The 12,747-nt window shown below is 41.7% G+C and overlaps 1 protein-coding gene across 4 annotated transcripts in view; it reads right to left on the bottom strand.

Annotated features, from left to right (window-relative positions):
- Positions 1-12,747, bottom strand: part of ORC3 (origin recognition complex subunit 3) — a 44,408-nt gene that overhangs the window by 1,885 nt on the left and 29,776 nt on the right. For 3 of the 4 annotated variants that reach the window (XM_061460317.1, XM_061460320.1, XM_061460319.1), the window contains 5 exons: positions 11,563-11,696; positions 9,058-9,143; positions 8,470-8,567; positions 7,462-7,603; positions 1,262-1,378 (listed from right to left, as the gene is read on the bottom strand). In XM_061460317.1, coding sequence (XP_061316301.1) covers positions 1,262-1,378; positions 7,462-7,603; positions 8,470-8,567; positions 9,058-9,143; positions 11,563-11,696 — 577 coding nt within the window. The remainder of the gene's footprint in view (positions 1-1,261; positions 1,379-7,461; positions 7,604-8,469; positions 8,568-9,057; positions 9,144-11,562; positions 11,697-12,747) is intronic. The other variant, XM_061460318.1, reaches the window with a different exon arrangement.

Raw genomic sequence — 12,747 nt, forward strand, 5'->3', positions numbered from 1 at the left:
GAATGGCAATTCCATGAGAATCTCAGTTCAGCAGCCATCAAAAGAGCAAACAGGGTTACACATTAGCATGGCAGGAATACAGAATGAAAGACCTCATTCTCTGAACTCGTGTACCTGCATTTTAAATCCCAGTGCAGTTCTGGTCCCTGGCTTGTTCTCAGAAACAATACAGAACTGAAAAACATTCTCAAAGTGAGACTGCTTAAACATGGAAAAATGAAGGCAATAGATATGTTAGCTATGAAGAAATCTGTAAGAGTGAGGGACAGCAAGAGGCTTCTGTCCATTTGTATTTCTAGTATACAAACAAGGCAGCAGAAAACAAAACAGATAAAGGAATGTCCTCAGCACGCACTGCCTGTAGTTAAGCTACAGCACTTCTTGCCAGAGGATGCTGTGGTGTCTACAAAGGTACATTGGTAATATAATCCAGACAGGCTTATGAAATACAGTCTAGGAAACATTAGAACACAGAATCACAGAATGGTTTAGGTTGGAAGGGACCTTAAAGATGATCCAGTTCCACCCCCCTTGCCATGGGCAGGGACACCCTCCGCTAGACCAGGTTGCTCAAAGCTCCATCTGACCTGGCCTTGAACACTGCCAGGGATGGGGCAGCCACAGCTTCTCTGGGCAACCTGTGCGAGTGCCTCACCACCCTCACAAGAAAGAACTTCCTCCTTAGCCTTTCAGCTGAAAGCCATTCCCTGCTGTCCTACCAGTACATGCCCTTGTAAAAACTGCCTCTCCAGCTTTCATGCAGGCCCCTTTTAGGTACTGGAAGGCTGCTGTAAGGTCTCCCCCAAAACATTACTGTTATTAATGTATGTTCTCTTGTTATACTCCTCCCCTCTTTTGGTCACACCACAGATGGGATATCAGGCTAGAAGGACCTTTGCTCTGCCTTAGCACAAGCATTCTCTCTGAGAGCCCCACACTTGCCAAGCAGCAGCATCACAGAAGCATCACAGAAGACTTTAAAGGGAATAATAATAAAAAAGTAACATTGTGAAGCATAAGATCTGATCTGTGCCGAGCATAAAATAGAAGCAGAACATTTTCATCATCATCTGTAAATAAACGATCCACAGTAGTCAGAGGAAGTCTCTGTGGGCTGGTGACTAGATTCTTGCACAGGAGGGACTGAGGTGTGCAATGATTTAAGCTGTCAAAAGAGGCACTGAAGAAAAGTAGACATGCAGCAAAAGGATAAATCAGAACACTGAGATCAGGTGAAGACCCTGTTTGCACTGTCACATACCTCTAACCAATCAACAAGGTTAATCAATCTGCCACACTCCAAATGAAGCTTATACACGATGCATATGTCAGGGGCTTTATTAGAAATGCTCCCGCCGTCACCCTTCAAAGCTTGATTCTGTTGAAAAGAATGCAGTAACTTTGATCAGTTCTGAATCTGGAACAGTTCTAAGGGCTACACAGAACATTACTTCAGGAAATTCACATGGTACGTTTACTGTTTGTGTGGTTAATGGCAAGTGGAGGGTACAAAGAAATAAAGAACAAAATGGGAAAATAAGCAAGCACACCATTAAAAACAAACACCAATAAAAAAACACGCAGCTACTTCACTCCTGGCGTTCCTTCTATAGTTTTGTACACTTAGAGAGTTTCTAATGAGCGATTATCTGATTAGACTTTTCCCCCAATTCTTTTGCAAGTTCTATTTACTTATCAGAGGGAAATACTCTGTTCTATGGATTCAGGAAAAGAAACTAGTCAGAATCTGCCTCAGAATGTAGTATGTAGAAAAGTGTCTCCTCCCCCCCCCCGCTAAAGGAAAAAGGAAATCTTTATCAGATATGCTAGAAAGCAAAATCACTTCTCTCATCTGAGTTTCGTCCTTGAAATGTAATGATCATTTCTCTCTGGTTTGAGCCGCCATAAAGGCAAAAGTCTGATTTCTCACAAACTATTCTGTATGTCAGGAAATTCACGTCATCAGCAGTGAACCATTTACTTGAGAAGTGAAAAAGCCACTTGAGCCAGAAGCAAGAGCTGCAGCAACATTCTGTTATCGGTTCATGGGGTTTATTCCAGTTTTCAGTTTCATGCACTTTTAAGAATGAAAACACCCACTGACCATTCCTGTCAGTTCACAGAAATTTTGGCTAAAATGCTTTTACATGTTAGTAGAATATGCAAGTTGCTTTTGGGAAGCCTGTGAAGCCATAGCAAGATGCCACCATAAATAAATGCTTTTCAAGATAGAAAAGAAGATTGAGCCAAGAATGTGGCTGCTCAATAATCTCTAGCCTACCTTTCACAGCTCTCAAACCCTGCAATTTGTGAGACTCAGGTTCAGCTTGCGCTCCAGCACTTAGGAGGCATCTCACTACATCCAGAAAGCTTGACAATTGTCAAACTCACTTATTCTGTACAAGGACCACAAAAGCTGCAGAGATAAGGTTAGCATCTGTCAGTTCAGTCTAAATGGTCTCCAGATAATTCACAGTAACATGGCTGAGCCCTCAAAATGTGACAATCCAGACAGTAATTTACCAGACTATAATTTGGGAGGGTACCGTAGTAGTTTCAAATACTACTGTGTTAGTAACCAGCACAGGTGAAGTTACACTTTCTGGTTGATCTAGTGGCTCACCACTGCCAGAAGGATAACCCCAGGTCCTTCTCTTTTCCCTCCTGCTACTTCAACCTAAGTCAGTGGCTTCCTACCACTCACCTTATGCCAATGCCGGCATTGCTGGGCACTTTGCACTGATTACCACTATCATGAGAGGATGCAACTTCTAAAGCAACTGCACTCTCCTGGAACAGGTTCACCTACAGAAATTAGTATCTAGCTGGACCACACATAAGTGGTGAGAACGATCCAGGAAAGGTATTACTTTGGCACTGCAGGGGCTCTGCCAGCACCTGGAAGAGCTCAGCCTCACTTGTGGTGACAAGGCCAAGTCTTTACAGCATAGTGCGAGGGACTGCATGTAGGGAAACCTCAGCTTCCTGAGGCAGCAGCACACGCATTGTGCTGAGAGGAAATAACTACACACAGAGGCAGGAAGCTGCCCCAGAACGAGCAGCAGTTGTGAAACCACCAGTACAGCACCACAGAGGTGCTGCTTCAGCAAGAGTGAGGCAGTGGGCACAACCCAGAACACTGTTGATGAGGGGCTCCTCTTGCTTGACCCTGCGCCCAGAACCCAGAAGCTAGACAGAGGACAGATGCATCCCTTGCTCTGGAATTAGTGTTACTCTCTTTCCAAAGCATCAAATGCATATGGTATCTCCTTTCCCCGATAAGAGAGCTTAATTGCAACTTGAGGATTTTCATTTCATAGCAATCAAAGTGCTATGAATTAGTGGGTAACTGGGCTCATCCTTGAGAACAGTGTGAAAATTGCCCTTCCTATCCAAGGTCATGATCAGAACTTGCATGACTAAACTCCGGGAAGATCCAAGATCAGATTTCCTCATGCAGTGCTATTACTCCAAGTTGCAACTTGCTGCATTTTCAAGGGCTCAGTGAAAACAGAATTGCACTTTACTTTTGGTTTTTTTTTTTTGGCAGTGTTTTTTGTTTGTTTCAGGATAAGCATGATTCTTGGCTCATGTTCTGATAAATAAATAACTGGACTGGGTTCCTGCAAGAAAGGCATCACATATTAATCATTTGCTGATACTCCACTGAAGCAGATCCTTTTCTGCCACTGCCCCATGGAAGGAACAGCTCTAGAGAACTTTGCTCTGGTTATAGCCCAGGAAAGTACAAGCCATGCAGAGGTCATGGATACAAACAAGAAAACATATTTCTTTTAGTCACATGGATTAAAATGCAAAGCAAGGTACTCAGCCAGTATTGCTGCTGTTAGAAACTATGCCAAACCTTCATGATCTACTCGGAAAACATCAGAAATATGTTAAAGCATGTCAAATAACAAAGTACAGGATGACAGAGGGCTTTAAACCCTGTCAACTCATCAAAGAGAATACTTATTAAACACATCTGTAGGCAGATTTTGCTAGCTTTCCTGATCTGTATTTTTACAGGTTTTCAAAAACAATAAATGACTGAGGTTCATATTAGGTCTCTTTAATGGTACCCACTTGCTAACTACTGTTTTCACAAATAAGCTCTTAAGTGGTTTTAGAAATAGCTCCTGCACACAGCAAAACTTGACAGCCATCGTTCCAATAGAGGCACGGTGCGAACAAACCCAGTATGAATCGGGTTGCAGATTTCAAAGACTGATCTTTATCAAGTACAACTCCCCGTAAGTGCTGGCTTTGATTCAAGTAGCATATAATCACTCAGCTCCAGCTACAACCAATTGTTTTCATTTCAAAAGTGTAATCACATTTTCAAGGGAAATGTTAGGGCACAAGGATAACTCCAAGTAGTATCTATAGTTAAGGACAAAACAAAGAAATGCATGGTGTCCTGGGTTCAGCAGTAGCAGTTGTTTTTTCTCCTTCTTCATAGCTGGTGCAGTGCTGTGTTTTTGACTACCAGCCTGGGAACAGCGCTGATAACACCAATGTTTTTAGTTGTTGCTCAGTAATGTTTACTCTGACCAACGACTTTGAGTCTCATGCTCTGCCAGGGAGGAGGGGAAGCCGGGAGGAAGCAGAGACAGGACACCTGACCCAAACTGACCAAAGAGGTATTCCATACCACAGCACATCATGCCCACTGTATAAACTGGGGGCAGTTATCTGGAAGGGTCAGATCACTGCTCAGTCGGGCTGGGTATCAGTCAGCAGGTGGTGAGGTGTTGTATTCTCTTCCCTTGTTATTTCCTTTATCATTATTATTATTGGTGGTAGCAGTAGTGATTTGTGTTATACCTTAGTTACTGGGCTGTTCTTATCTCAACCTGGGGGAGTTACATTCTTTTGATTCTGCTCCCCATCCCTCTGGGAGCTGAAGGGGGGGGGGGGGGGGGGGGGGGAGGGAGTGAGCTGCATGGCTAACTGAGCTTAAACCACAACAGTACTTTTTTGTGCCCAACATGGGGCACGAAGAGTTGAGATAACGACAGATCTGACCAGAGTGTGTCTAATCGTATTTGTGATAAGCATTCATTGTTTTGGATTAATAGTCACTTGTCACAGTGCTCTCAAAGTTGTTGCTCTTGATCTCACAGTTTCAGCATGTTGTACCTTACTTACAGCTGTTGTTTGCTCTGTTAGTGTTTATCAGCTGGGGGCCTTGGGATAAGGCTCTTGTTTCATTGTACTTTATGGTAATGACTTGTAATACAATAGAATCATTGATCATGAAACTGAGCTGGCTTAGGTTCCCAGTGTGGTCTCCACCTCTATACTTTGGGAGGTATGTAATAGAAGTGTTTAGCAATTACACATCTTTTTTCCCCTCCTTGGGTGGTCAGCCTATGAAGGAGACATTCCCACACACCCTAGTGACAAGTACGGCAGCATCATTTGAGAATTCTGAAGGTTTTGAATGGCCTTTGGGTATCCTTGGGACCTGCCTGCTGATTGTGATGGGGATCAGCATGTTGGCACACACACAGACTGTGTTTTACCTGTAACCATTTTGTCTGATCTCAAAAGTTAAGCAGAGTCAGGTTTGGGTCTTGTCTGGGGTTAGACGACAATATAGGAGGACCAGGAGATTTTCCCCAAAGCTGGACAGTCATGAGTGGCAGGGTGCGTGGGACAGTATGGGCAAGTATCTAGTCCACTGGGCCCCTCCAGTGCTTTGGAAGCGTCGGAGATGGAAGGCAGCTGTATGAAGTCCCCAGCAACAAGCTGCAGAAACTGCTGAAGGGGACAGTGAATTATTTTGAGCCTGGTGGGCCCATGGCACTTCAGGCCATCACAGCAGAGATGCAACATAGAGATGGACGGACTCATGATCGAGGGGTGGACTTAGCAATGGACACTAGTGCCCAGGTTATTCACAAGTGTGAACACTGTACACAGCCTCTCCTGCTCTGAAAGACTGTTAAAACAGATGGAGCCCAACATCATGTACCAGATGAACTTAGCAGCTTTATAGGGAGTGGTCCATGCACTAAGGAATGATCTCTGTGTGTGTGTGTATGTATATATGTATATATATAAGAGTGATGGTATATTGAAAATGTGGGATCTGAGCATGATGTGAATAGTATGGAATAAGGGGTGGATAATGTCCTGTGTTCAGCAGTAGCAGTCATTTTTCTCCTTAGTAGCTGGTGCAGTGCTTTGTGTGTTTGACTTTCAGCCTGGGAACAGCTGGGGTGATATGATTTAGCATAAGGTGTCCCTGCCCACGGCAGGGGGGTTGGAACTAGATGATCTTAAGGTCCTTTCCAACCCTAACTATTCTGTGATTCTATGTTTTTAGCTGGTGCTCAGTAATGTTTATTCTGACCAACGACTCTGAGTCTCATGCTCTGCCAGGCAGGAAGGGAAGACGGGAGGAAGCAGAGACAGGACACCTGACCCAAACTGACCAAAGAGGTATTCCATACCACAGCACGTCATGCCCACTATATAAACTGGGGGCAGTTACCTGGAAGGGTCAGATCCCTGCTTAGTTGGGCTGGGTATCGGTTAGCAGGTGGTGAGTGGTTGTATTCTCTTCCCTTGTTATTTCCCTTATCATTATTATTGCCGTTAGCAGCAGTGATTTGTGTTATACCTTAGGTACTGGGCTGTTCTTATCTCAGCCCGTGGGAGTTACGTTCTTTCAGTTCTCCTCCCCATCCCTCTGGGAGCAGGGGTGGAAGGAGGCGAAGTGAGCGAGCGAGCTGCATGGCTGACTGGACTTAAACCATGACATATGGTCACTCCTTTTCCAAACCCTGCTCTATTTCTTTCTTTTGGTCATCCCGGGAATTTGATTTCAGGAAGAAAAAGGGCTGATTTTCTTCTCTACAAAAGGGCAGGGTTAAGTAACAGAACCAGTGACAATCCTTTTCACGGACTTTGAAAAGACATAATCCCAATACTCAATAGATACTATGGTAAATAGAAAATCAACATACTACTTTAAATATGCTTTATTTAAGCTATTGTTAATTCATCACTGCACCTGAACAAAGCCTTCACCTTACACTGAGTCTACACAGTGAGGACTAAGCACCAGCCCTGTAAAGGAAGTCCCTGGAAAGAGCTGTAGACACTGTATTTTTCCCCACGGACAGTCATGCCATCTATAATGGGGGACAAAATGACTTTTCTGCTACCTCAACAGGAGGAAGAAAAGAGCATGACTAGAACAGGCTCTGGAAAAATGGATTTCCCACACAGAACCCTTTCCATAATTAGGTGCTTTGTTTCGGCCAGCCAGATTCCCCAGCACTTTGCAAACTCCCCAGCTGCCTATCAACACTAACTTGCTGGTTCTCTGCAAAACAGCTGAATGCGTGCCAAGCTCCATGAAACAGCAGAACTCAGCCTTACACATCATCCTCCTGTGCAGCCTTCAGAAACCACTACAGCACCACAAACAACTCACTTGTTTCTTACCTTCAGGTAGCTGTATGGGTTATTTAAAGCTGTATGAAGTGCAATCCTCGGGGCAGCATTCAAGTGCCCACGGAGAACACTGGCTGTGTTGAAATACACTATCTCATGCAGAGTTTTGTGGTCTGCAGGAACAAGGTAATTCCTGAAAAAGCAACATGAGATATGGGGAAAGGAAGGAGATACAAAGCTTTACCTTGTGGGAAACAACAGAATTCTACTGCGGTTCGAGACTACAAGAATGTATGTTTCCCAACCAGTACTGACAAATCTCTGAAAAATCAATGAACAGTGCTGAAATCAACTTTTAAGCAGGGAAGTTTGTTATTAGCAACTCTACATCTAATGGATTTAGCATAGCTGGGCCACTGAAGAGCAGCAGCTGAAATGCTAACATCAGTCATATACCCCACAGATCTTGCTTAGCCATCTCAGAGCTTTGTGCTGAGCCTCTGCCCATCACTGTCTTTATACGTGAAGTTTTTCTCTCAGCACAGTCATACTTGTCATACTTCTGTTAGCTTCTCTGCCCCCTCCCCCCCCCAGCTCTATAATTAACAAGTGCCTTCATCTCTTCCCCCATGCCAAGCCTTTCACATTTTCTGTTACTGAGCTGCCTCCAAACCCCTCTCTGCTTTGCCTTGCTCACCAAAACAGTTCCCAAAACGCACAGGATATCTCACTTGACATCTATAATTTTCTAAGTAGAACAGATCAGCAAAGATTAGGGTAAAACCTCTCAACTCTACTTTGCCACATACACCCAGTCCTCCCTCAGCTTTCTTCTGTAGCCAATTACTTCTACTGATCTATGGAAAAGAGATTATATAATTTTTTTAATTATTATTATTATTTTTAGAACCCTCAACAAAGAAAGAAGAGGAAGGGAAAAAAATGTGCTTCAGGCTGCAGGGACCGAACCACAGTTTTGGCAAGGTTAACATGCTAGCAAGATTTCTGTTGAAAGTTATGGTGCAAGCTAATGCAGGAGTATAAACCAGGAAGGCTCACCTTACGAGACTGTCTATATAGTCAACAACTTCGTAACGAAGCATTTCAAACTTTGTCAGTTTCTTAGATCGCCTTGAATCCTTCAACTCCAACAAGGTCTTTAAAAAAAGAGTGGTGCATAAAACTACATGACTACATGGGAGGCAGTTATTCTCTGCAGAACACAATCTATATGCTTAACATGTATAATTAATCTTTGCTGGCATGTCTTCACTGGTGATGTCTGAAAGTGTGATTGTGCAGTTATTTTTATTTAGGCCAGTGTATTCAGTTCTCAAAGTGGTAGGAGTTTGGGAAATTCAAAGAAATATGTGTTAGGCAGAAAGTGTCATTTACAAGTTAAATAAGAAGAAACCCCCTAATTTGCATTTTAAAACCCTAGTTTATGACAGATATTTTCTATAACTGTCTTTGTGCCAGGTGCGCCCGACATACACAGTTGGTACTTATTCATTCATTTTTAAGAAGAGTTACTTATACAAAACCTCCACTCAGAGCTCCAGCAAGCTGGGAAGAACTAACCATGGACAAGTACATCTTAAAAGATTTAGTTAAGGAACTAGTCAGTAAAGCCTACACAGGCCTAACCTTCTGAAGATGATAAAGGTCTGTCTTCTTCTGGAGCTCCTTTTGTGACGATACGGACACATCTTGTTCTTGGAAAGCTTCTGCTACTAGAACAAAACTAATGTTTGATATGTGGGGTAAACTTTTCCTGACTACCTATATAGCCCCCTTGCCCCTAGAAACAATCTGAGAAGTGTTCAGCTAACATAGACCCAAACACAGGCAGCTTTTGAGTCTTGCAATTTGTAACAGATAGTTAAACAAGGACTCTGCAGTGCAGCTTAATCAATGGTAACTGAAGCAATTCAGCCCTGAGCAAAGATCCAGCACAAGCCTTGCACAGCACTTGAATTCTGCTTATGTCATCCTAGGTCATACTCTTAATATCTGTAAATTGAACAGATTAGTACTAGATACCACTGATGCTTAGGAGCGTTCAAAAAGCCAATCACTGCAATACACAGCCCTTCTCACACACAAAAAACACAATGTCAGAAATGAGTTCTCTGTACTTAACCCAGAAAATGCAACCAGAGCAGCAAACCAAAAGCATGGTAAGGCATTTCATTGTTCAGTGCTATTCTCAATTTATAACAAAGCTTTGTTTTCATAGCCATGTAGTCTGTTGATCGACTGCACCAATAATTAGTAAGTTTTAGGTAAAAGCAAAGAAGCAAAAACTCCGGAATCACAATCAATGGCAGGATGAGTGATAACCAGAATCAAAACAAAAGGTAACTAGATTTCTTGCCTTACTTATGAAGACGGTAATAACATGGAGATTCCACCTACAGATCACAGGTCAAGCTCCAATCAGCTGTGACAATCATTACATATAAAAGCTTTCTGGTGACCTACATAAAATGAGTTTGTATTTTCCAGTGCCCTGTGGACATTTGCATTTGTGTTGAAGACTCCAAAACAGAGAACTTGCTCTCTCCACTACTGCACCAATACATTTTAAGGTATTTTTTATCAATCCTTTAGGTCAAAATAGACTGAGCACAAGGGTATTCTGTTTCCTCAAGCTTCACGTTTTCATTTTTTCCAGTTCACGAGGCAGTTGGGAAGATGGGCTTTGTTGTTGTTAACAATGGAAAATAAAGAATTTTGGACTATCTTTTCACTCCAAGAGCTCTGTGGGAAATGTGGGTATATAACATTTTTGGCAGACTTCTGAAACTCCCACTGAAGATCAACACAGTCACAGAAACATATCAGAAGTCACCTAACTCAGCAACCTATTCATGAAGAGTTTATCCGAACTTCCCCTTCTCACTTTTTCATTATAGCTGAAGTCCACTTTGAAAACAAACTAAGACCCTTTATGGATTCATTAGATCATCTCTGCTTTAAAAATATCTTCAAGCCCTACGTGAAAATAAATACTGCCCTTTTTTCTTTTATACTTCTACATGTCCCTGAATTCCCAGAATTGTTCTCTTTTATTTATTACCTCAAGGTAAGTCAAGCTACTTAAAAGCCTTTCGCTTCAATTCTTTTTTCTAAACTAGATCAACCTTTAGGTTTGCCACCATAGTTCAGATCCTTCAGTGCTGCTGTCCTCAGTGACATATACAGCTTTTTCAAAGTGATCACCTACTTCTTGTACCACAGCCCTGCTGTCACTACATCTATTAAAAAATATATGGTACAGACAAGAGCAATTTCTTCTAAACAAGCCTCAGTTAACACCAGAGCATTACATGACTACTTTGATTAATATTAGACTGCATTTTGTGGGGCTTATTGCCTACTTGTCCAAAAGCTGGGTAGCAAGCAACCACCCTGATAATGAACTTAATAAGCATAAAGCAGAACAGGTAATAACCACTTCATCTTTAAAAGGGAATCACAGAGAAGCACTCTTGTAGTTCAGGGGAAGCAATGAAATTCCCATTCCAGAAGAATGCTGGAATATGTCATACTCCTATTTCAGAGGCAATATGGCACTAATCTGCCTCTGAAAGATGGAAGGCTGCTACTCATTTGCCTTACTAACTTTCAGTTACCATGAACAATATGAACAATCAAATATATGGGCCTGACAAGTTACACCCTGTCAGCAGAGCCCTGACAACTGGCACTTGGTGTCCTGGCTCTTATGTGAATCTAACTGAACATGCAGGTGAAATAACTTTATATATATTTAGATTAAATACTGTGTCATAAGGAAGTTTGCTCCTATATATCTCTCAATATCTGGTTTTAGTTGTTAAATGTTTTAAACAATTGCAACATCTGGTAAAATGTTCAAGATCTACATATGACAGATTTAGTGAGTAATGTTTGCTGATCTGTCCAATTTCTTACCTCACATTGCTTTTCTGTATTATAAAAAGCATGAACCACATACCAATAATCTAAGCACTTCCTAATTTTGTGCATGTATTTAAAACAATCCTGAAAAATCCAATGGTTTAATATGATGGCAGGATATCACCAGGTAAAATTATACCCATTGGTCAGATTATAAACCATCTTTTCCTATAATCTGCAATGGAATGTTTGATGGTACACACCCACCTTCCAGTTTCTGAAACTGGGTCAAGAACTCCTTCAGCTTCTCCACTGCCTTATCAAACTCGTTTCCAGAAGATGACACAAGTATCTCCACACATTGTTGAAGCATAGTTTCCAAATCAGACTTATTCAGCATCCTGAAAGACACAATTGTTGGCTGAAATTGAAACACAGAATGATGAAACAGCTTTAAATGTTCTTAGTTGGAAAAATGTTAAAAAATAATTGGGAAAACTCCTTTTAAAAGAGAAAACTGTCAAGATTTCAAGCATTCAGTCTTTGTTCCCAGTCTTCAGTTATTTCTTTCCTTGCTGTCATCGACAGAAGGAAGCAAAGCAACTTGGACAGATGCCGTTTACAGTTTCCTGCAGAACTGACAATGAAAACTTTTCTGATATGCTAGCTAAAAACACTCCCTGCATACAGAGTTAAATGTTTGAGACTGTGACTCTGATCAAAAAGAAGAACGGTGTGGTTTGTAAGCCATTCCCAAGAATGAATAGTTCATGAAATGGTAGAAAATTAGATTAGTGTGTGTTCACACAGCCACAAAATCCATTACTCTGTATTCAAAATGATTCGCAAGCAAAACCCTAATTGCAGTTTTCTGTATTTGGTCACTATAAACCTAAAGCCTAACCACCACTAGAAGTGACCCCTTGAGATTATTTAGCCCAACATCCAGCCATTTACTTATTTTTAATTATGTATTAGGGCATTCTGTAAGTGTCACCAAGCATTGCTCAGTCTCAGAATTTTCCTTTAAAAGATACCAAAGCAAGTCCTTGCAAATATCCATAAATGAAATCTAGAATTGCAGCCACTGCATCAAGCCAGTACCATTACACAGGCATGGAACTTTCTTCATGCAGTGTGAGAGGCTCCCATTGCTAAACACTCTGGTTCTGAACAATCACACATCTGTAATATCCACTGTTACTAGAAGCCCTTCCCAGGCATATTCTTATGGTTTTGCTTTGTCTTATTGAAAGCAAAGGTACTAATATAAAAATAGAAACCAAAGCTGCTAACAGTCTAAGGATTTTAGTTTAGAAGATACAAAAACCACAGCTACACAAAAGAGGGAGCATGACAAAAGAATGAAATGATGGTGATCAGTGCGTCAGAGAGTCCATCTCCATATCAGCCACCTAAATATTGACTAAGAGAGATTTAAGGAAGATTTAC

Source organism: Pezoporus flaviventris, unplaced genomic scaffold, assembly GCF_033815535.1.
Source record: "Pezoporus flaviventris isolate CSIRO_AGI_PZ_B2104156 unplaced genomic scaffold, CSIRO_AGI_Pfla_v1 ptg000031l, whole genome shotgun sequence".
In the NCBI taxonomy this organism is placed as follows: domain Eukaryota; kingdom Metazoa; phylum Chordata; class Aves; order Psittaciformes; family Psittacidae; genus Pezoporus; species Pezoporus flaviventris.